At 42.5% G+C, this 25184-nt stretch overlaps 1 protein-coding gene across 3 annotated transcripts in view; it reads left to right on the forward strand.

Annotated features, from left to right (window-relative positions):
• Positions 1 to 24563, forward strand: part of kiss1ra (KISS1 receptor a) — a 29735-nt gene extending 5172 nt beyond the window's left edge. The window contains exons 2-5 of one of the 3 annotated variants that reach the window (XM_078408407.1): positions 6906 to 7030; positions 11940 to 12075; positions 14129 to 14367; positions 20883 to 24563. In XM_078408407.1, the coding sequence (XP_078264533.1) occupies positions 6906 to 7030; positions 11940 to 12075; positions 14129 to 14367; positions 20883 to 21239 (857 nt within the window). In that variant the 3' untranslated portion in view covers positions 21240 to 24563. The remainder of the gene's footprint in view (positions 1 to 6905; positions 7031 to 11939; positions 12076 to 14128; positions 14368 to 20882) is intronic. The other 2 variants (XM_078408409.1, XM_078408408.1) reach the window with 2 other exon arrangements.
• The last annotated feature ends 621 nt before the right edge of the window (positions 24564 to 25184 follow it).

Genomic DNA, 25184 nt, shown 5'->3' on the forward strand with positions numbered 1-25184 from the left:
CCCTCTTAAATATAGCCAATGAACTGGCCTCAACTACCTTCTGTGGCAGAGAATTCCACAGACTCACCACTCTCTGTGTGAAGAAATGTTTTCTCATCTCGGTCCTAAAAGACTTCCCCCTTATCCTTAAGCTGTGACCCCTGGTTCTGGACTCCCCCAACATCGGGAACAATCTTCCCGCATCTAGCCTCTCCAACCCCTTAAGAATTTTATATGTTTCTATAAGATCCCCCCTCAGTCTTCTAAATTCCAGCGAGTACAAGCCTAGTCTATCCAGTCTTTCTTCATATGAAAGTCCCGCCATCCCAGGGATCAATCTGGTGAACCTTCTCTGTACTCCCTCTAAGGCAAGAACGTCTTTCCTCAGATTAGGAGACCAAAACTGCACACAATACTCCAGGTGCGGTCTCACCAATGCCCTGTACAACTGCAGTAGAACCTCCCTGCTCCTAAACTCAAATCCTCTTGCTATGAATGCCAACATACCATTCGCCTTCTTCACTGCCTGCTGCACTTGCACGCTTGCCTTCAATGACTGGTGCACCATGACACCCAGGTCACGTTGCATCTCCCCCTCTCCTAATCGGTCACCATTCAGGTAATACTCTGCTTTCCTGTTCTTGCCGCCAAAGTGGATAACCTCACATTTATCCACATTATATTGCATCTGCCATGCATTTGCCCACTCGCCCAATCTATCCAAGTCGCTCTGCAGCCTCCTAGCATCCTCCTCGCAGCTAACACTGCCACGCAGCTTCGTGTCATCCGCAACTTTGAGATGTTGCATTCAATTCCCTCGTCCAAATCATTAATATACACTGTAAATAACTGGGGTCCCAGCACTGAGCCTTGCGGTACCCCACTAGTCACTGCCTGCCATTCCGAAAAGGACCCGTTTATTCCAACTCTTTGCTTCCTGTCCGCCAACCAATTTTCTATCCACCTCAACACTGAACCCTCAATACCGTGTGCTTTAAGTTTGTATACCAATCTCCTATGTGGGACCTTGTCGAAGGCCTTCAGAAAGTCCAGATACAACACATCGACTGGTTCTACCTTATCCACTCTACTAGTTACATCCTCGAAAAATTCTATAAGATTCGTCAGACATGATTTGCCTTTTGTAAATCCATGCTGACTTTGTCCGATGATTTCACCACTTTCCAAATGTGAAGCTATCACATCTTTAATAACTAACTCTAGCATTTTCCCCACTACCGATGTTAGGCTAACTGGTCTATAATTCCCTGTTTTCTCTCTCCCTCCCTTTTTAAAAAGTGGGGTTACATTAACTACCCTCCAGTCCTCAGGAACTACTCCAGAATCTAAAGAGTTTTGAAAAATTATCACTAATGCATCCACTATTTCAGAAGTTACTTCTGATATCTCCTCAGTTAAACCTTTTTGCAGATTTCTTGATATCTTGTGGCATCATAATTTCACAACCTCTTTCTATCAAATGAATGGGTGCAAATTAAGCGAGCTGCATAGAAATTTCTTCTCTCTGAGGGGATTGAATTTCTGGAATTCTCTGCCCCTGAGGTAGATGGAGGCCCGATCATGTTGCATTTACAGTGGAGATAGATAAGTATTTGAAAGATCGAGGAATCTGAGGGGAACAGGCACAGAAGAGAAGTTGAGGCCAGCATAGATCAGCTACAGTCATGTTCAATGGCAGGGCATGCTTGAGAGGTCTGAGGGCCTACTGCTGCTCCTATTGCCTGTGTTCTTGTGTATTTGCGCATGCCTCACATAATTTTATAAGAAGTAATATAAGAACAAATTGGCAATATAATATAGAAAGTCAGGCAACATCTGTGGAGAGAGAAAGGGGCAGCACAGTGGCACAGCAGTAGAGTTGCTGCTTTATAGCTCCAGATACCTGGGTTCCATCCTGGTGACTGGTGCTGTCTGAACTGATTTTGTACGTTCTCTCTGCGACCTATTCAGGGGTACACAACGTATAGAAAAGACAGACAGGTGGGCAGAGGGGGTGGGGTTGCTCTGATGGTAAGGAATGATATTCATTCCCTTGCAAGGGGTGACATAGAATCAGGAGATGTTGAATCAGTATGGATAGAAATGAGAAATTGTAAGGGTAAAAAGACCCTAATGGGAGTTGTCTATAGGCCCCCAAACAGTAGCCTCGACATAGGGTGCAAGTTGAATCAGGAGATAAAATTGGCGTGTCAAAAATGTAATGCTACGGTGGTTATGGGAGATTTCAACATGCAGGTAGACTGGGAAAATCAGGTTGGAAATGGACCCCAGGAAAGAGAGTTTGTAGAGTGCCTTCGAGATGGATTCTTAGAACAGCTTGTACTGGAGCCTACCAGGGAGAAGGCAATTCTGGATTTAGTGTTGTGTAATGATCCTGATCTGATAAGGGGACTAGAGGTAAAAGAGCCATTAGGAGGCAGTGATCACAACATGATAAGTTTTACTCTGCAAATGGAAAGGCAGAAGGGAAAATCGGAAGTGTCGGTATTACAGTATAGCAAAGGGGATTACAGAGGCATGAGGCAGGAGCTGGCCAAAATTGATTGGAAGGAGGCCCTAGCAGGGAAGACGGTAGAACAGCAATGGCAGGTATTCCTGGGAATAATGCAGAGGTTGCAGGATCAATTTATTCCAAAGAGGTGGAAAGACTCTAAGGGGAGTAAGAGACACCTGTGGCTGACGAGGGAAGTCAGGGACAGCATAAAAATTAAGGAGAGGAAGTATAACATAGCAAAGAAGAGTGGGAAGACAGAGGATTGGGACTCTTTTAAAGAGCAACAAAAGTTAACTAAAAAGGCAATACGGGGAGAAAAGATGAGGTACGAGGGTAAACTAGCCAATAATATAAAGGAGGATAGCAAAAGTTTTTTTAGGTACGTGAAGAGGAAAAAAATAGTCAAGGCAAATGTGGGTCCCTTGAAGACAGAAGCAGGGGAATTTATTATGGGGAACAAAGAAATGGCAGACGAGTTAAACCGTTACTTTGGATCTGTCTTCACTGAGGAAGATACACACAATCTCCCAAATGTTCTAGGGGCCGGAGAACCTAGGGTGATGGAGGAACTGAAGGAAATCCACATTAGGCAGGAAATGGTTTTGGGTAGACTGATGGGACTGAAGGCTGATAAATCCCCAGGGCCTGATGGTCTGCATCCCAGAGTACTTAAGGAGGTGGCTCTAGAAATAGTGGAAGCATTGGAGATCATTTTTCAATGTTCTATAGATTCAGGATCAGTTCCTGTGGATTGGAGGATAGCAAATGTTATCCCACTTTTTAAGAAAGGAGGGAGAGAGAAAACGGGTAATTATAGACCAGTTAGTCTGACATCAGTGGTGGGGAAGATGCTGGAGTCAATTATAAAAGACGAAATTGCTGAGCATTTGGATAGCAGTAACGGGATCATTCCGAGTCAGCATGGATTTACGAAGGGGAAATCATGCTTGACAAATCTACTGGAATTTTTTGAGGATGTAACTAGGAAAATTGACAAGGGAGAGTCAGTGGATGTGGTGTACCTCGACTTTCAGAAAGCCTTCGACAAGGTCCCACATAGGAGATTAGTGGGCAAAATTAGGGCACATGGTATTGGGGGTAGGGTACTGACATGGATAGAAAATTGGTTGACAGACAGAAAGCAAAGAGTGGGGATAAATGGGTCCCTTTCGGAATGGCAGGCAGTGACCAGTGGGGTACCGCAAGGTTCGGTGCTGGGACCCCAGCTATTTACGATATACATTAATGACTTAGACGAAGGGATTAAAAGTACCATTAGCAAATTTGCAGATGATACTAAGTTGGGGGGTAGTGTGAATTGTGAGGAAGATGCAATAAGGCTGCAGGGTGACTTGGACAGGTTGTGTGAGTGGGCGGATACATGGCAGATGCAGTTTAATGTAGGTAAGTGTGAGGTTATTCACTTTGGAAGTAAGAATAGAAAGGCAGATTATTATCTGAATGGTGTCAAGTTAGGAGGAGGGGGAGTTCAACGAGATCTGGGTGTCCTAGTGCATCAGTCAATGAAAGGAAGCGTGCAGGTTCAGCAGGCAGTGAAGAAAGCCAATGGAATGTTGGCCTTCGTAACAAGAGGAGTTGAGTATAGGAGCAAAGAGGTCCTTCTACAGTTGTACCGGGCCCTGGTGAGACCGCACCTGGAGTACTGTGTGCAGTTTTGGTCTCCAAATTTGAGGAAGGATATTCTTGCTATGGAGGGCGTGCAGCGTAGGTTCACTAGGTTAATTCCCGGAATGGCGGGACTGTCGTATGTTGAAAGGCTGGAGCGATTGGGCTTGTATACACTGGAATTTAGAAGGATGAGGGGGGATCTTATTGAAACATATAAGATAATTAGGGGATTGGACACATTAGAGGCAGATAACATGTTCCCAATGTTGGGGGAGTCCAGAACAAGGGGCCACAGTTTGAGAATAAGGGGTAGGCCATTTAGAACGGAGATGAGGAAGAACTTTTTCAGTCAGAGGGTGGTGAAGGTGTGGAATTCTCTGCCTCAGAAGGCAGTGGAGGCCAGTTCGTTGGATGCTTTCAAGAGAGAGCTGGATAGAGCTCTTAAGGATAGCGGAGTGAGGGGGTATGGGGAGAAGGCAGGAACGGGGTACTGATTGAGAGTGATCAGCCATGATCGCATTGAATGGCGGTGCTGGCTCGAAGGGCTGAATGGCCTACTCCTGCACCTATTGTCTATTGTCTATTGTCTATTGACCTCGTGGATTTCCTCTGGATGCTCCAGTTTCCTCCCACACTCCAAAGATGTGCAGGTTTGTAGGTGCTTCAGTAAATTGTAAATTGTCCCTAGTGTGTAGGATAGTGCGAGTGTACGGGGTGATCGCTGGTCGGCATGGACTCGGTGGGCCGAAAGACCGCTTCCCACGCTGGATCTCTAAAGTCTAAAGTCTAAGGAAATAATTAACATTTCATGGCAGAGACAGAGGCAGAACATAACGGTATAATGTTTATAATATGGAGACCAGATTTATGCCTTGTCCTGCAATTGTTGTCTAACCAAGGCTTTTTACAGTGTTAACATGGCACTTTTGCTCAAAATGTTTTATCCTTACAGAATTGAAATGCGGTGCATTTTCACTGAATAATAAAACAGTACAGCACCCAAGGAGTTCATTTGGCTCATCAAGCCTGCAATTTAAAGAGCAATTCAATTAGTTCCTCCCTCAGCTTGCCCTTTCCCCATTATTTTTTGTTGTATTTAGCCAGTTTTTAGTGAAGACGACCATCGACTCCATATCCAGGTTGTGACTTCTGATTCCTAACCACTCAATGTATGTAAACAAGTAATTCTTACAATCTCCAGCTCTGTTGCTTTAACACTGCATCCTTTATTTCATTGGAAACTTCATTTTTCTTTTTCTCCTCTTTATTCCTCAATTTTTTTTGGTAATTCTACGTAAAAGTATCGTTTAACAAATGTCTGGAACATTGCACCATGGGAACACTTTCTGATTCCCACAGCTTTTATTAAGCAGTTTATTGCTGCCCTCTCGTGGAAATTTTGAAGCTATCATACGACAGGCAAAACATAGCAGATACTGACTCCTGAAGAAACTAAGCACATTCAGGAAACAAGCAGCGAGTTGGACAACGTTTCTGGGCAGCCCAGCAAGGAATCATTTCAGATGCAAACACTACTCTGGCAATTTTATACAAAATGCAATTTTATTAATATGCACCTTTATTAACGTAAGATTGGAGTGTATTAAACTTAGAGAGTTTGTGAGGGAAATTGCCAGGTATTCATGTTTGGTTGATGTCATTTGTGACATTTGTGTCATTTGTTGTGACATTTATCAAACACACCACAATTTTCCAGTACAAGACCAAAGTTTTGGGATCACTTCCTGATACTTGTGGGCAATTGCATTTATGGAACATGCAAGGAAATTTAATAAACTCTGAATTTAAGTTTGTGCAACTGAATCTAGTTTCTGGATATTCTGTGCCACTGTAATCTTTGCTCAAGTGCCTTCCTTCAATATGTTAAATTTTGTATTCATTTACTACTAACTTTTGCCAAGTCTGACCTTGGGATAGGCAGGAAGTGGATAATAAACAATGTAATGGCAGTTACTGAATGAAGCATAAATGGCTCCTACAAACAATAAAGCTTGCAGTGTGCAATAACCAGAATACAGCATAATGAAATGGGCACCTCAGAACTAGTCGCAAGGGGACAGGGGACAAAGAAAAGGTGCAAGGGCTGCAACAAGGTAGATTGGGAGCTCAGAAATACACCCTAACTTATGGGCGGTCCATTCAAGAGGCTGACCACAGCAGGGAAGGAGCCTTTCTTGATTCAGGTGGTATGTACTATCAAGCTTTTGCATCTTTTGCCCATGAGAGAGGAGAGAGGGAATGACCAGGGTGTGAGTGGTTCTTGCTTTTGTTGGCTACTTTCCCGAGGCAGCATGTGGATTGCAGGGAGGTTGGAAGACAATGTTCTCTCACACTTAAATACCTGACTTTCCTCAACGGCAAACCATGTTGTCAGTGGTGCAATTGTTATTGGCCTGTGGGATGTTGACTCCCATTGCTCCCATTCCCCTTTGCTTTATCCATACCCTTGCATGTTGTCCTCTCTCTTTGAAATCCCTGATTAACGCTGATTCTGTAACCCCTACAGTCATGCGTTCCAGGTAACAACTACTCTCTTTGTAAGGAAGTAACTCCTCATATCTCCCCTATATTTAATTTTTTTAATTTTTAAATTTGTATCCTCAGACCTTCAACCGTCTGCTAACTGTTTCCCTTTATTTACCTTATCAATAGCAGTCACCATCTTGTGAGCCTTGATCAAATCTTGCAACCTTCTTTTGTCATTATGATTTCCAAACTATGATTTTCATCTTCCTGATTTTTCCTTCCTTCTCATTGAAAGCTAACCTGGCGGCCACAGACATCACATTCTTGGTCTGCTGTGTTCCATTCACTGCTACCCTGTACCCTCTGCCAGGCTGGATCTTTGGTGACTTCATGTGCAAGTTTGTCAACTACCTACAACAGGTAAGCAAGAGAGAACTCAACCATTTCTGTCAGATAAATATCAATCCAGATTTCTGGTGTTTTGTGGTGTTCCTAAAGGAATGAAAGGAGAACAGGAGTAATGGATGGGCGATATCTTGAGAGCACTATAGACTTTTAGTTCCCACTTATAAGTTTTTCAATCAAACGGGTGGCACGGTGGCGCAGCGGTAGAGTTGCTGCCTTACAGCGAATGCAGCGCCGGAGACTCAGGTTCGATCCTGACTACGGGTGCTGTACTGTTCGGAGTTTGTACGTTCTCCCCGTGACCTGCGTGGGCTTTCTCCGAGATCTTCGGTTTCCTCCCACACTCCAAAGACGTACAGGGTTGTAGGTTAATTGGCTGGGCAAATGTAAAAATAAATAATAATTGTCCCTAGTGGGTGTAGGATAGTGTTAATATGCGGGGATCGCTGGGCGGCGCGGACCCGGTGGGACGAAGGGCCTGTTTCTGCGCTGTATCTCTAAATCTAAATAAAAATCTAAAAATCTAAACGATTTTAAATGGCAATTCTAAATTGATTTGCAAGTTAATTCCTTATCTCACTCAAAATAACTAACAATTTGCATTTATACAGTACTTTCAATTTGGTAAAACATGCTAAAGCATTAAACAGGAATGTTTGGAGTTTAGGGACACAGTGTGGAAACAGGCCCATTGCCCAAGTGTACAATGACCAGCGATCACCCTTATTCTCGATCTATCCTACATGCTAGGGTCCTGCTGAGCCGGATGGCCACAACGCATAGATCAACTTGCACTTTACCCTGTCTAAAAACTGTTACAATTGTTTCATTTCGTTGGGTTGCTGTTAATTACTTAAATTATTGCATCGTATGGGAGGCGCATTCCCAATCTCGTTGTACCCCTGGGTACAATGACAATAAAGATATATTGTATTGTATTGTATTGTATTGTATGTTGAAATCCGCTCATCTTTGAAACATGGGAGGAAACCGGAGCACCCGGAGAAAACCCACGCGGTCACAGGGTGAACATACAAACTCCCTTCTGACAGCACCCGTAGTCAGGATTGAATCTGGTGGTGTAAAACAGCAACTCTACCGCTGCACCACTGTACTGCCCTTAATGTGACTGAAGAAAATCTGACTGCACAATAACTGTGCAGATGGCCAAAAGCTTGGACAAAGTGCTAGGTTGTAAGAATTATTGTAACAAAGTGGAGAGAAGAAACAAGGCAGAAATAATTAGGGAGGGGATTCCAGACCCAAGGGCTTTACAACTGAAGGGCAGGACACAAATGAGGGTTGTGATTAAGATCAGGGCCATGCACAGCAGCAAAATTGTAGGACTACAATTAACTAGGTAAATTCCAGGGCTGGAGGAGTTTAAAGAGTCAGCAAGGTGAGGCCAACATTGATGTAATGCAAAAAAAAGATTAGAATTCCCTACGAGAACATTGAACTATAAAAAAGCCAAAAGTTTATAATGTGAATGCAATAATGATAATGCACATCTGGATTTATTTTAGTTGCAGGTTTGGAATATAATTTATCAATTATGCTGCAGAAAAGTCATCACACTAACCTGGTCAATGCATTCACACTGACAGAGGCTCAATTTTAATTCGGCATTCACATCAATTGGGATGATTGTAAACTCTTGGAGTGAAAAAAGAAATCAGAGCTGAATTGGCGCTGGTTTAATAGAGCACTGTTGCAACTTATCAATTGGGGTGACAGCCAAACAGGTCCTGAACAGGAAATATATGTCCGTTGTAACGAGGGCAATAAACAGTGCATATTGCCATACCTGCGGAAGCTTTTGAAAGTGAGACAACGCTTTTGGTTACATGTGTAATGGGAAGATTTAAGGAGTGTTATTACTTTTTTATCAAATACCCTAGACTACAAATGATTCAAGGCTCTGGAAACCAGTCAAAGTACCACCGATAGGTACAAGAGAGAAATCTGTTTTTGATTTGTTTAAATAACACTCAGTTTGATTTGGAATTCCTGCTTAGTCCTTCCAATCTGTGAATTCTTTCCAGTACCTAAGGGAGTGTTTTTGGAACATATCAGATTCAGATTGCTATCTAGCAAAAATGTTCTGCATGATTTGTAGTGAATAATGTGATTAGGTAGAGGGGGACTCACGGCAATCAATTATCAAGGGCATATATTGAGGGAAAGAGTCAGTTCGGTAGTGGACTGCGTGGAGGGCAGGGGGGATTGGCTTACTTTAGAGGTGTAACCTCGTCATCAACTCCCAAGAATGATCTTCAGAAAATAACACAGACCACATTAAAAAAAGGCATAGTTTACCACCACTGGCGTTACACACACAAAGGGTTACTACTTTTGATGGATGCTATGAAAATAATCAGAGAAGGGTATAAAGAAAAGCATGTCAGAAGTGGGTACTAGGGCCAGGTTAGCTTCCATTTGACAATTGAACATCTTTAGTGAGATACCTCTAATTGGGGTCAGAAATTTGCATTAGCTTTGCTCCAGAGTAATTTTATTACAAACTCATTAGGGAGAAGGCATAGAGCTTGATCCTATGGCTTTGATATTCTCAACTTTATGTGGAATTTCAATAGGCTACAGTGGTATATTGATCAAGTTACTGAACTGGCAGTCAAAGGTCTTATGGATCCAAAGTTTAGTTTCCAGCCTGGGAGATATGGGAACTGGGGGAATTTTACATCAAGTAATTAAATAGATGTGGAATTTTAAATGAAATGTTAATCCCAGTAGTAGCAGACATGGAGCTACAAGATTGTTGTCAAAAATGGAATTGCCTAACGTAGAAACCAGTTGAAGCCAAACCATTAAATGTATTCAAGAAGGGGTTGGACAATTCTCAGGCTAAAGAGACCAATAAGTCTGGGGAGGAAGCAGAAACATGCTACTGAATTTGGATGTGTAGGAAGGAACTGCAGATGCTGGTTTAAACCGAAGACAGACACAAAATGCTGGAGTTACTCAGCGGGACAGGCAGCATCTCTGGAGAGAAGGAATGGGTGGCGTTTCGGGTCGAGACACTTCTACAGACTCAATTGACTGAATTTGGATGATCAGTTATGATCATAATAACTGGCAGAGCAGGCTCAAAGAGCCGAATGGCCTCCTGTTGCTGACTACTATGTTTCCAGTTAGTGCCGCTGCCTCACAGCTTGAAGGACCTGAATTGGATCTTGACCTTGGATAGTGTGTGTCTTAGAGTCTTAGAATCAGACAGCTCGAAAATAGGTCCTTCGGCTCAACTCGTCCTGGCTGACTGAGATGCCTCATCTAAGCTAGTCCCATTTGTCCATATTTGGTCCATATACCTCCAAACATTCCTATCCATGTACCAGACCAAGTCTTTTAAATGCCATTAGCGTATTGCCTCAACTGCCTTTTCTGACAGCTCATTCCATATACCCACCCCCCTCTGTGTGAAAAAGTTGTCCCTTAGCTTCCTATTAAATCTTTTCATCTCACCTTCAAACCATGGCCTGTGATTCTTGATTCCCCTACTCTGGGTAAAAGACTGCATTCATCTTCTCTCTTCCCCTCATGATATTCTACACCTCAAAAGAATCACGCCTTAGCCTCCTAATCTCCAAGGAATAAAAGCCTAGCCTGCCCAACCTTTTCCTTTAGCTCAGGCCCTCAGGGCCTGCCTCGTAAATCTTCTCTGCACCTTTTCCAGCTTAAGTGTGGACAATTCTTCCTCGGTCTTCCGGTTTCCCCTGATTTCTGACACCATTCTAAATAGTTGTTGTAGATTAATCAAATGCTGTAAATTACCCCCTAGTGGAGGTTAGTGGCACAAATGAACAAAGGGGAGGGGGTGGTGTTGACATGCATGTGGGAGTGAATACATTGTAGGAATAGAGGGTAGTAAGATGGGAAAGTGGAATGGCAGGAATGCCCCGGGTGGAAGATTGCATTGACATGGCCAAATAACCTCTTGTTGTGTGGTAGTAAGGAAGCAAAGATTCTTCAAGAAAGGAAATTTAATATTGGTTTGATTTGGCCCTCCAGGCTCACCAATGTGATTAACAGTCTCCTTCGTTCAGGAGCAATTGGGATAAAAAGTGCCAGCATTACCAAAAGAATCCCTATCATGTGAATGAATAAATCAGAGAAACCTTGCATGTCAACTTGCAGAAACCAATATTTGGATTGATTTCCTTTCTCATCTCATTCATTGTAGTGATATACAGGTAACCTCTGCGTTGCAGTGGGGGAGGGGAGTGGTGGTGGAGGTGGGCGGTTGTATTCCTAGAAAACAGTCTGTATTCCGATTTTCCGTAATGTAAAGCCACATCATCTGCCCATACATCATGAAACAAGGTTTAATAAAATGGGTGGGTTTATTTTTTAAAAAGACACAACAAGCTGGAGAAACTCATTGGATCAGGCAGCATCTGTGGAGAACATGGATAGGTGTTGGGACCCTTCTACATACTGATGAATTTATTTGGTTGGTTTATTTACTTTTTTCATCACATAACTTCCGTGAGAGCAAATGTTATTCTTTATCTCAAATTCTTGGGTAGAAACAGCACGGTGGCGTAGCGGTAGAGTTGCTGCCTTCCAGCGCCAGAGACCCGGGTTCGATCCTGACAAGGGGGGTTTCTGTCTGTACGGAGTTTGTACGTTCTCTCTGTGACTGCGTGGGCTTTCTCCAGGTGCTCCTCCCTCACCCCAAAGACGTACAGGCTTGATTGGCTTTGGTAAAAATTGTAAATTGTCCCTAGTGTGCAGGATAGTGCTAGTGTACGGGGTTCACTGGTCGGCATGGATTCGGTGGGCCAAATGGTTTGTTTCCACACTGTATTTCTAAACTAAACTAAATGTGTTGAATTCCTTAAGGTGGAATGTCAGTAACTCAAACGGCTGTAACGTAGGATTTGCCTGTATTTGTTTTTCATAGGTAACTGTGCAGGCAACTTGTATTACCTTGACTGCGATGAGTGCAGACCGATGTTATGCGACAGTGTATCCACTCAAGTCTTTGAGGCACCGAACCCCCAAGATTGCCATGGGAGTCAGCACATGCATCTGGATCTGTAAGTTCCTCAGGATTTCGCAGCTAATGAATGCATGCCCGTCCCCTTAACTTGGCCGAATTCAAATGCAGACCCCATATAGAGTGGTAAACATTTCCCCCATCGCATCTGAGAGTTAAGATATTTGGCCATCTTGTTTTTATCTGCAGCATTTCTATATCTCAGTCATCTGCCTTTCGAAAGGATCACTTTTTGCTGAAAGGTTTAAGGAAGTGCAAATACTAATCCCAAGACAGACACTGAAAGCAGTCTTACGATTGATTGATTGATTGATTGATTGATTGATTGATTGAAAGGTACAGCATGGAAACAGGTTGTTCAGGCCACCAGGTCCACGCCGACCATCGATCACCCATGCACACGAGTTCTATCTTATCCCACTTTCTCACCGATTCCCTACACACTAGGGGCAATTTATCGAGATCAATTAACTTACAAATGTGCACGTCTTTGCACGGGATGTGGGAGGAAACCAGAGGTCCCGGAGGAAACTCACATGGTCATGGGAAGAATGTGAAACCTCCACTCGTATAACACCAGAGGTCATGATCAAACTCGAGTCGCTGGTGCTCTGTGAGGCAGCAGGCCTACTAGTTGAGCCACTGTGCTGCCCCTAAAAATAACTTGTCTACTTCTCTTTCTTAATATTCTTCTCATTTATAATGTCAGTCACATTAGAACCTTATGCAGTCAATATATCCAATAAAGTCTGTGAAATGCTTGGTCCTTTGCTCCCAACCTACTGTAAATGTGACATATATTCATGAACGTACAAACTTCACACAGACAGCACCTGAGGTCTCTGGCGCTGTGAGGTCCACCAGTGTCTACCAGGTACGCCACTGTGCTGCTTCTATGATGTTGGTTCAGCTTTTATTTTCAAGCTATATTTTCTTGCCCAGTGGAATAGGTGCCTTTCTTCGTCTCTCTTGCCTCTTCCCTCACATTTCCTGGATGCTGTGTTTCTCTCACCTGAGCAGCCATCACAGGTAGCTTAGTTTCCAGATCACCGGCACAACGTGTTGGCACAACATGTCCCAGTTAAATCTCTTACGACACTGAGTGGGTGGTGTTTGACTGTGATCATCACCTCCCTTCGCCTGGGAGTTACCACGGACAGGGAAGCTGAGGTTGGAAAGAAATAGTTCCTAAACACAGACAAGATGAGTAGTGTAGTCTCATGGAGATTTAAATTTTAAAAAAAAGTTTAAAACTTGACCATTTATGGTCAGAATAACATCGCAGAATGGGATTGTTATTATATTCTGACTAACATCACTGAATGGGATTGTTCCTTCAGGCTGTCAAAGATTTAAGTAGCCAATATAAACTTGAACAAAAATTTTGGCAAGAAATATATACAATTTATATTGTTCAAGATCTCAAAACCTGAGGTCAATTTAAATGGATTAATATATCCCTCCGTTATTAAGGTAGTAATCTCATGACTGTAGACTTGTTGGTACACATCAACAAAAGTTCTGGCTTAATTTAAAAAAAATTTATTTAGCATGTGTAGTCAATTATCATGTGAATAACAAAACAAAATGCATGAATACATTTTAAGTCAGTTATATATCATGGGAGGACACAAAGAGCTGGAATAATTCAGTGGATCAGGCAACATCTCTGGAGAACATGGATAGGTAACATTTCAGGTCGGGACCCTTCTTCAATTCAATGACGTCTGACTTGAGGACCTTCTCCAGAGATGCTTCCTGACCTGCTGAGTTACTCCAGCACTTTGTGTCCTTCTGTGCAAACCAGCATCTGCAGCTCCTTGTTTCTACAGTATATATCATGGGAGTCCTAACAAAATTAATGAACAACATCCAAGACTTTTGATAGACACAAAATGCTGGGGTAACTGTATGAGACAGCAGCATCTCTGGACAGAAGGAATGGATGACGTTTCGGGCCGAGACCCTTCTTCAGGCCAAGCCTTTTGGATTTTGTTGCCGCCCTTTAGTCAATCTTTATTAATGCATCTACATGACATTCGCTATGTTGGGTCATGATTAATCTTAATAATGTTGGTGCATTTTCATTCTAGGTTCCTTTCTCCTGTCTTTCCCAATTATTTTGTACCAGAAGATTGAAAAGGGATACTGGTATGGACCTAGAACCTACTGTGCAGAGGACTTTCCATCAGATGCTCATCAGAAGGGCTTCATAATGTACCACTTTCTAGCTGCCTACCTTCTGCCTTTGCTCACAATTTCCCTCTGCTACTCTTTGATGATTAAGAGAGTGGGTAAACCAACCATTGAGCCGGTTGACAACAGCAATCAGGTGTGTGCAGACATTCGCCTAATTGCCTCGTCGAACATTAAAAGTATTTTTTTATTTTGACACTATTATTTTATTCAGACTATCCCTGCCTATAATGGAGAGGTCAGATATATGGTAATGTAGTTTAATAGGAACCTGAGGGGCAACCTTTTTTCACAAAGGTTGGTAAGTGTATGGAACAAGCTGCTGGAGGAGGTAGTTGAGGCAGGTACTATTGCAACTTTTACGAAACATTTGGGCAGGTACATGCATAGGAAGTTTCAGAGGTATATGGGCCAAATGCAGGCAAGTGGGACTAGTGTTTATTGGGGCATGTTTGGTTGGTGTGGGCAAGTTGGGCTGAAGGGCCTGTTTCCACGCTGTATGACTATGACTCCATGACTGTATAAATGTTCTTTTTGTCCTAAACAATATGCTTGCTAATACTTCTTAGTCTCTAGGCCTCAAATACCTTTCACTCCAGAGGCAAAGCTATATGTTAAATTTTGCCCTGTGCTATAGAGCAAGATCACATAACAATTTGGATCTCTGATTTGATTAAACTAAACATCTATAGTTTGGATGGCCTGCAGAACTATTCTTGGTGGCTGCTGAGATTGTAGGAAAGGGAAGGGAAGCATACAAAAGACCAGGCCCAGACCTTTCCAATGGCTAGTTGTTCCACTGATTAATACACAGTTCTTCCTCTTAATCTCTGTTACTGCCACGCAGTTTGTTAGTAGCAGGATGTCATAGGGACGTACAGCCCAGAAACAGGCCCTTCAGCACACCATGTAAGTGCCATTTGTTGTACCTATCAATACTGATCTTGGTGAAGGTCCATATCCTAAGCATTATCTAGGAGAAGATAGAAGAGCTTGTAGTTAGTACTCATTATAGATGTTTAGTTTAATTCAGTTTAGTTTATTGTCACATGTACTGAGGTACAGTGAAAAGCTTTTGTTGCGTACTAACCAGACAGCGGAAAGACAATACATGATTACAATCGAGCCATCCACAGTTTACAGACACATGCTAAAGGGAATAATGTGAATAACGTTTATTGCAAGGTACAGTCTGATCGAAGATAGTCTCCAATGAGATAGATAGGAGCTCAGGACTGCTCTCTAGTTATTGGTAGGATGGTTCAATTGCCTGATAACAGTTTTGAAGTGTTTGGCTGAAGCTACCACAACTGTTGGATTCCAGATAGGAACATTGATATCAGTTTTAGAATTAAATCTTCAACATTGTGAATCCATTAATCAGATTAACATTTTTGATAATTTCTGCTGTGCGTTTGCTTCAGTATACCGTGCATATGATTACCAAGCTAAGAGCATTGTCAAAGTCCACAGTGTAGAAATAGGAAGATAACATGGGATCCTTTGATGGGATTATTGATTTAATCTTTCTTTCTGTTAAAGTTTAATACATTGTTTATCCACTTCTTTTATGGCAGTTTTGTTCCTGCTTACGTTTTACATCCGATCAACTCTGCTGAAAAAAAGAGACAAGTGTAGAAGGAAAAGCCATTGACAAAATAAGTTGCTTCCAATAACATTGTCAAAGTAAAAGTGAGCAGGAAAAGTTATTTTCTGGAATATCCCTCAATAATTATCCATTAATGTTGATTGGTATTTGATAGCTCTAAAAAAAATGTATGCATCCTGTTTGCTCACATACCAGATGTTCTGAAAAGGACATCTTGCAGTCAAATCAGTAAACCATATCCTGTTGTATAACTTGGGAACATCAATGCTAATGCTCTGATTTGTGTCAAATAATATGCCTTGCAGTTATATGACTTACAGATGTTACATTACAGTGGATCTAGCAGCTCCCAGTTGCTGCTAATGCTCTTTATTCCCCTGAGCTTGACTTCTCAGGATCCAACCTTGCACTCCCAAACAGTCCCAGGCACAAATGAAGAAGGTCTGAGTAGAGGCAGGGTCCCAAGCCTAGCTTATGGTAGGTAGGTCAGTCTTCTTTCATGTCCATCATCACTGTCATCGTCCGTCCTGAAAAGGACGCAAGCTTCCGGCGACAATCAGTGGGAGCCATCACTTGTAAAATAGACGATGGTGGTAGCAGAATTAGCTCAGGACGCTTCCAGTTTCCAGCCCCGCGATGTGGACGCTTCTGCTATGGGGCCGGTAGGTCAGTACCATGGTTGGAGAGGTGGCAAAGATCCACTCCCAGCTTTGCTGCAAGTTAAATTTGTCAACGCTTTTCAAGAACATGAGAAAAGATCAGCAGGAGTAGACCAACCGGGCCTCTCAAGCTTGACCAGCAAACAGATTCTGCCAACAGATCTACGGGGTGACTTCACCAATATACTCTGCCAAAGGGTGATTGATCTATGCTGGTCTCAGCTCCTCTTCTGTGCCTGTTACCCATCACCTTTAATTCCTCGATTTTTCAAATACCTATCTATATCCCATAATTTATTAGCCAAGTATGTTTTGCAACTTACGAGGAATTTGGTTTGCCATACAGTCATAACTAAAAAGCAACAAGACATACAACTACATAAAAATTGACATAAACATCCACCACAGCGGCTCCTCCACGTTCCTCACTGTGATGGAAGGCAATAAAGTCTCATCTTCTTCCCTCCTTTCCTCCTGTGGCCGGGGGAGTCGAACCATCCACAGCCGGTGATCGAGCGCCCACGTCGGGGCGGTCTAGGCTCCGACATCGGGGCGGTCTAGGCTCCTGCATCGGGGTGGTCTAGGCTCCCGCATCGGGGCGGTCTAGGCTCCCGCATCGGGGTGGGGCGGTCTAGGCTCCCGCATCGGGGCGGTCTAGGCTCCCACGTCGGGGCGGTCTAGGCTCCCGCATCGGGGCGGTCTAGGCTCCCGCATCGGGGCGGTCTAGGCTCCCGCATCGGGGCGGTCTAGGCTCCCGCATCGGGGCGGTCAAACTCCCACGGCTTGGAGTTCCTGAAATCAACTAATTTTAATTAATTGAAAAACAAATGTAATTAATTGTAAAACATAAGCCAAACTAAATAATTTCAAAGAAAATTACAACTTGATTTATTCTATACTCAACCCTTTAATTCCCATTCAAGTGAATGGGCATGTGGATCGGCTGCAGAAGCTCGGAGCAGATTTCCTTAGTTTAGATATCTCAGTAAACTTGCTCTGCCTTTGGACTTCATAGGGTGCTCATTGGCAGAGCAGTTCTACCAGCGTATTGGTAGAGTGCATTGGTGAAATCACCAGGTAGATCTGTTGGCAAAGCCCCAGCAAATATATTTGGCCTAAATTTAGTTATTACTATGACAAAAAAAAATTCTGGCGCTCCACTTGGCACTGGTTCACTTGCACAACAGGAACACATACGTCAGGCCATTATTCATTGAGATTTAAAAATATATATTTTAGAGATACAGCGCGGAAACAGGCCCTTCGGCCCACCGGGTCCGCGCCGCCCAGCGATCCTCGCACAATAACACTATCCTACACACACTAGCAACAATTTATTTTTACATTTGCCCAGCCAATTAACCTACATACCTGTATGTCTTTGGAGTGTGGGAGGAAACCGAAGATCTCGGAGAAAACCCACGCAGGTCACTGGGAGAACGTACAAACTCCGTACAGACGGCGCCCGTAGTCAGGATCGAACCTGAGTCTCCGGCGCTGCATTCACTGTAAGGCAGCAACTCTACCGCTGCACCACCGTGCCGCACTTTTAGCATAGTATTCAATACCATCATCCCTTTCAGTCTCATTGTCACCAGACTGAGGGAACTGGGTCTCCACTTCTCCCTTTGCAACTGGATCCTCGACTTCCTAATCGGCAGGCCTCATTCAGTACAGATTGATAACAACACCTCTTCCATGAACACCAGCATAGGGGGACCTCAGCGCTGCATGCTCAGTCTCCCCTGCTCTCTCTCTACCCATGACTACAGCATGGTGGCGCAGCAGTAGAGTTGCTGCCTTACAGCACCAGAGACCCGGGTTTGATCCTGCCTATGGTTGTTTGCTGTAAGGATTTTGTATGTTCTCCCCGTGACCTCATGGGTTTTTTCCCCACACTTCAAAGATGTACAGGTAACTAAGAGTCAGCGCACAGGAGGGACATAATCTGTCAAGGGCCAAAAGTCAAAATTGGAGGCAATCTCTGGTAAGGCCGCATCTCTGCTAGTTGAAGTCAATGCCGTTTATGCTTGTTTTGAATAGGCAAACAAAATTCCACCTCAGTACGTAAACCCATGGCTTTATCTCTCTTCTACCTTCTCGGAGAAAACTTTGGAGGTTAAAAGCCCGACTTAATCTACACCTCGGTAATAAAAGTCAGATCTGCTTTCACGAGGGTCACCTCAGGGGAAAAAGGTCAGCCGTAAATTGTGTCCCTGGATGGATTCTGAAATCATGCTCCCAATCAATGGCCACAGTCTTTACCATCAACCTCAACCTCTCACTTAAACAGTCGACTGTCCACATCTGGTTCAAGGAAATCTCCATTATTCCAGTGCCTAAGAAAACTAAAGTGACCTTCCTCAATGACTACCACTCAGTAGCTCTAATATCAGCAATGATGAAGTGCTGAGAAAGACTGATAATGTCCAATATCTGCACCAGTGTTCTGGCCTTTCATACAGATTGCATATGTATAAAAATAGGTCTATGCAGGAAGCTGCTTCCCTTTCACTACATTCAGCCCTGAATCATGTTTCAATAAGAACACCTATGTCAGCACGCTATTCATTGATTACAGCTTAGCCTTTAACACCATGTCACCAGGTAAGATCTCTAAAGTCTAGGACTTGTTCCTGGGGGCTTCATCTGCAAATGGCTTCTGGACTTCATGACTGGCACACCTCAGTCAGTTAGGATTGATCATAACATGTTGACCCCTCTGATCATCAACATTGGTGCCCCTCAAGGTTGTGTTCTCAATCAAAGATACTAGAGGAACAAGATAGACCACTCGACCCTGAAAACCGTAGTATGTCATGACGCCATTTTAGTAGGCAGAAACTAGCTGAAACATTTAAAAAGAAAAATAACAAAAATCTGTTGGGGAACGTAGAAAACCGTACAGACAGCACCCATAGTCAGGATCGAACCCAGGTTTCTGGCGCTGTAAGGGAGTAACACTACTGCTGTGTCACCGTACCATTCCTATATTGGTGACTTAAGGAAATAAAGGGGTGAACCCAATCCTGTGTTCATCAACAGTCATTATAGAGATGGTTGATAGTTGCAGTTTTCCAAGCATTCATATCTCTTGCAATCTAACATGGCCCCTTCACGCTGATGCTATGTTCAAGAAAATGCTTCGGTGATTTACTTTCTTAAGTCTGAGAAGATTTGGTAGGTCCACAAGGATGCTCTCAATCTTCAAGGATGCTCTCAATCCTCAATCAAGGATGCTCTCAATCTCAATGATGCACCATAAAAAAATATGGGATGCATCTCATCCTGGTATGGCAACTGCTCTGCTCTTGATCTCATGAACATGCAAAGGGTTGTGGACACTATCCATCACAGGCTCGTCACTTCCTTCCATCCAGCCCATATTCACAATGTTTTGCATCTTGAAGACTAAGTATCGTCAAGGATTGTCTGACCACCTGACCACTCCCTTTCCTCTCTTTTACCTTCTTGGAAAATATACAGGAGCTTGAAAGCCGGGACATCCAGACTTGAGAGCAGCTTCTTCCCCACTGTTATCAGGCTTCTGAACTAATTATCTCTTTCCTGCTTCAGTCACTTGGTAAAGTTTATGCCCCAAATTGTACAGGAGAAACCCACCGTGCTCTAGAAAATCATGCTGTAAACAATGAACGATCACTACTATAGTACCATAGATACAGATATAGAATCAGATATAGATATAGTACTATCACTTCTTTAGTAATGATCACTACTATGATCAACAATACAACTGATATTTCAAGATGATAAATGAAAGGAAAAAATATATATTTTCAACCATTGCAGTGGTGGGAGGTGGCAGAGAGGAATATTTTAAAAGTGCCCAGATTTTCCTTTCCTTTTATTAGATAATTGCTTTAGATGCTGGGTTTGATAAATTTCCAACCAGCTAACAATCAATTTGGTACAGAAGCCCTGATAAAAGGTATACAGGCACCTAGTGTTTTGATCGGGGGTTAGGTGCTGGAAAAGCAGCGCGTAATTTTAAAGCACGGAAATTAAACATATATGCGACTACTCTGTTAGCAGTAAATTTGAGTGCATTATTCCAAAAATACGTGCAGATAAATCAAGTTTTGGTATTTTAAAGGAAAAAATGCGGTATTTCAAAAACGCATAGATCAAACACTCGTAAAATGTGAGGTGCTTGTATTCCCAAGGGAGCCAGCAGAGTAGATATAAAATGGCACAGGATGGAATTAATATTCCAAATTAAGTAATGAGACAAATAAAACGGCCTATGGCTGTCCATTTCTCAATCTATCCTTTTTTTTTGCTGTTAATTGGTCAGTTAATAACTGGTGTATGACACCTGCTGCGTTTCAAAAGTGGTAATAATATATATCTGTTTTTATCCAGGTTCAGCTCCTCTCTGAAAGGACAATTGCAATGAGAAGCAAGATTTCTAAAATGGTGGTGGTGATTGTGCTCCTTTTTACAGTCTGTTGGGGACCCATCCAACTCTTTATCCTCTTCCAGGGGTTTTACCCAAAGTTCCAGGCCAACTATGAGACTTACAAGATCAAAACCTGGGCTAACTGCATGTCTTATGCCAACTCGTGCATTAACCCCATAGTTTACGGGTTCATGGGAGCCAGTTTCAGAAAGTCTTTTAAAAAGGTCTTTCCATTCATGTTTAGACACAAGGTCAGGGACAACCATGTGACCTCTGCCAGTGGCAATGCAGAAATGAAGTTTGTCACTGCAGAAACCTAACAGTTAAGAATTATCCATGAATGAATGTGGTTAATGATACACCGTCCTAAATTGGGCATTTTATTTGGCCCAGATATTTCCGAGAGTGCAAATATTCTTACAATTAAAGACGTAAAAGTTCTTATTTTATTTATGAGCTTGCCTTTGTGGAGTAACACTTAGTTATACGGCAGTGTATTGTGATTTAATGTTTAAAAAATTTATTTACCTTCAACTAGTTTCAGAAGCACAAATGAGACCTTTGTAATTGGTTGCCAGGAAGTATTCCCCGAGGATTTGAGATTCTGTAAACTCTAGATGGAAACAGTCAGTGCGAAAATCTTTCGTGCCGCAACCCACTGAGTCATTTCTTGAACAATTCAAAAGAAAAACAACTTAAAACTTGGCCTTAAAACAAACTCTGCTTTCAGAGTTAAATTAGGATCAAATTTATTACATTGTAGTAATGTATAGGAAATGAGCTTACCCTTTGGAATTTTTTTGTAATGTGAATTTGTGGAAAGAAGATGTAGTTGGATTGAATGAAATGGCAGATGTGATTGACTGAAGATCTATTGGAAATTGAGGCAAACGTGATCTACTTTGTGATTATTTAATGGAAGATATTGGATTGTAAATATAAATTTGACACAAATAAAGCTGTGTTTGGTTAGAATTATTTTGGGTTGAAATTCATGAAAATGCCAATTACATCAAAATAATGTTGCCCTAGCTTTAACCAACTGCTCATCTGGAGATGTACTAAGTATTTTGAACTTTGGGACTCTTTAGTGTGTCATTATAATTGGGTGATATAGATTTATTTGGAATTTGGGTTGGAGTGCCATTGAAATAAGGTAAATAATATCAATATAGTTTTAAACTGTTGAATCACCGTACCCTAAAATGATCAGACAGATTGAATAGATACTGTAAACATTGATTTAAGTTAAAACATCGGTGTGGCATATTGACAGTTAGATCTTGTCAAGCCATTAAATTTCTGGCACAGAGTCCAGAGCTGTCATAATCAAAATGAATGACGTTTGATTTTTCAAAGATCGATTTGTGCAATCAATTAAATCAGTTCCCATTCAAGGAAAAAAAAAAGCAAGTTAAACATGGTCATTTTTAAGGTGAAGAGAAGGGTTAATGAACTGAATGAAAAGACATTATGAAAATCATTAATCAGCTCAGCAGTGACCTTGAAAATAAATTAATTAATTCACTGTTGAAAAATGCCAAGAATAACTGTTAACTTTGTGTTGTGAATTTGGATAGATCCCCTAAATTGAAAATATTGTTTACGCAATGGAGCTTGAAGCATTGGGGCAGTAAAAAAAAAAAATTCAGTCTACAGTCTGAAAGAAAATATTACTGATAGGCTGGACTAACTCCAATTGTTGACCTTTTCCATTTGAATTCTTTAGCAGTAGATTTTAAATGTTAGTCAATGACAACAATAGACTATGACAGATGTGTTGACATAAAACCTGGTTACAGGAAGCTGTTTGATTGTTTTGGATTTGATATGTCTAAGATGACGTACTATCTTGTGGGAAAAACAGCATGGTAAGGAAAATATGCAGTCAACTGGATAGGCAACTGTACAGCCATACTGTGTACCATTCAGTCATGCTTATATATTGTAGGAGAATTTCAAGACAAATTATTTTCAAATGTACATAACTATCTGTTGCTACACATGTCATTTTCATTGTTATTTGTGAGGTGACTAATTTAAAAAGAGATATTTTTGTGATTAAAATACATTTACAATGTGAAAGATCGACTCAATAATATGTAATAAGATATTTCCCTGTTTTCTTCAATCTACAGGGACAAAATTAAAAACACTACCACTCCTGTTTTATATTTTGTTTCTCACCCTCTAAATCTTTGCAACTTCTTCTCCACCAGTGAGGTCCTAGAGGCCTGGAGAGTAGCCAGTGTTGTTCATTTGTTTAAAATGGGAAGTAGAGATCATCCAGGGAATTATCACATCAGTGATAGGGAAACTGTTGGAGAGGGTGCTTCTGGATATGACTTTCTCCCATTTGGAAGGGAATGGGCTAATTAGGGACAATCATCATTGCCTATTATGCAGCAGGTCATGTTTTAAAAACTGGATTTAATTTTTTGAGGAGTTGAGAAAGGTGAATGATGAGGGTGGGGGGCAGAGGAGTTGAGGAAGACATTTGATAAAATGCCTCGGCCGGCTTATCCATAAGATTAAGATGCACAAGATTCACAGTGACTTGGCCATTTGGATTCAGAACTGGCATACTGATAGAAGAGAGAGCGTGTAAGATTTGAGAAGTTTTCCCTCATTCTGCAAAACACCAAACCAAAGAGCTGCAGTTTGGACATTTTAAACGGGAGACTGGGGCTGATAGCGGAGAAAGGCTGCGTGTCAGTTTACCAAGGGATGTCACAATCCGTGGGTCCTAAGATGGCCGCGGGACCTCGTGACCAGCCACAAAAGCAAAAACCTTACAGCCCAGTCTCTAGGTTTCTGCAAAGCCACGGCCAGAACAATGGATGGATATTGGCCGTGCAGAAACCCGCGAAACCAGGTCGAAGTCCAGACACTGGGGCGCTGACATCAGCATATTCACAATGCCCCAAGCCGACCTACACAGTTAATCCCGTTAAGGGGGCACAATAGCCCATAGAAACATACCTGGCAGGTGATGGGAAACCATTTACACCCATCACCTCTTAAGGGAAAATAGCTTAACAGACCATCTAGCCATCACCGGTACCCCCGGACATAACGCAGAACAGAGAGAAAACTCAAATACCCATCTTTGAAACAAAGAGATCCCGAGATCTGGCGGGAGATAGGACGGGTTAGAATAGTATAACTGGCCACGATTTTTGGGTTTTAAACTCAAGAAGAAAAGACAGGCAAGAAAGGCATGCAAGACAGAAGTCAGAGGAGGCAACAAATGGCACGGAGAACGGAGACTCACCGAGAAGAACGGAAGGAAGAAACTCACGGAACAAGCACGACCCTCACGGAAAACAGCGGAGAAGCAGCACGAACAGCCAGTAACCCCAGTAATAGCCCCATGGTGAGCATGTACCCCGATCCTACACATCCTGGACATAGTTTAGTGTAGAGGGGAGGGTGGTTTAATTAACGTGGGTGTATAAGTAAAGATGTGTTGGCCAATTTTGCGATGTGTCGTATGTTCCCCATCTTACAATCCAGTATATGTCTTGTAGAACTGTGCGTTTATAATTCAGAGTCAAAAGTATTCATGTATATGTCTTGTAGAAATTCAGAGTCAAAGGTATTCATGTCATTCGGTATGTGTCTTATAGATATGTCTTATAGAACCACGAAGAGCATTCATGTACAATAGTCCCGAGTGCTCAATAAAAGCCTTTTCCATTTAAACCCTGGTCTTCAAATCTGGTCTGGTTGAATTTTTCTGCACTATCAACGCTCCTGCATCTAAGTCCAGTGTCTAGAACCGTAGGGGGTGAGTGGGTCGAACCACTCACGGGGAACCAGTGTGCGCGGCCTGGTCAAGGGATCAGAGCAAGGCACGGGGACCTTAGGTCGGGCGAAAGCTCGGCGCAGAAAACCCCTTACAAGTGTTGTGGTGGAAGGGCATTTTCTGGCTCTAGGTCTGTGACCAGTGGAGTTTAGTTTAGTTTAGTTTAGAGATACAGTGCAGAAATAGGCCATTCTTCCCACCAAGTCCGCACCGACCAGCGATCCCCGCTCATTGACATCATCCTCCACCTACTAGGGGCAATTTACACATACACCAAGCCAATTAACCTAGATATCTGTACATCTTTGGAGCGTGGGACGAAACCGAAGATCTCAGGGAAACCCCACATGGTCACGGGGAGAACGTACAAACTCCGTACAGACAGCACCCGTAGTCGGGATCGAACCCAGGTCTCTGGCATTGCAATCGCTGTAAGGCAGCAACTCTACCGCTGCGC

Source organism: Rhinoraja longicauda, chromosome 11 (assembly GCF_053455715.1).
Source record: "Rhinoraja longicauda isolate Sanriku21f chromosome 11, sRhiLon1.1, whole genome shotgun sequence".
In the NCBI taxonomy this organism is placed as follows: Eukaryota; Metazoa; Chordata; class Chondrichthyes; order Rajiformes; family Arhynchobatidae; genus Rhinoraja; species Rhinoraja longicauda.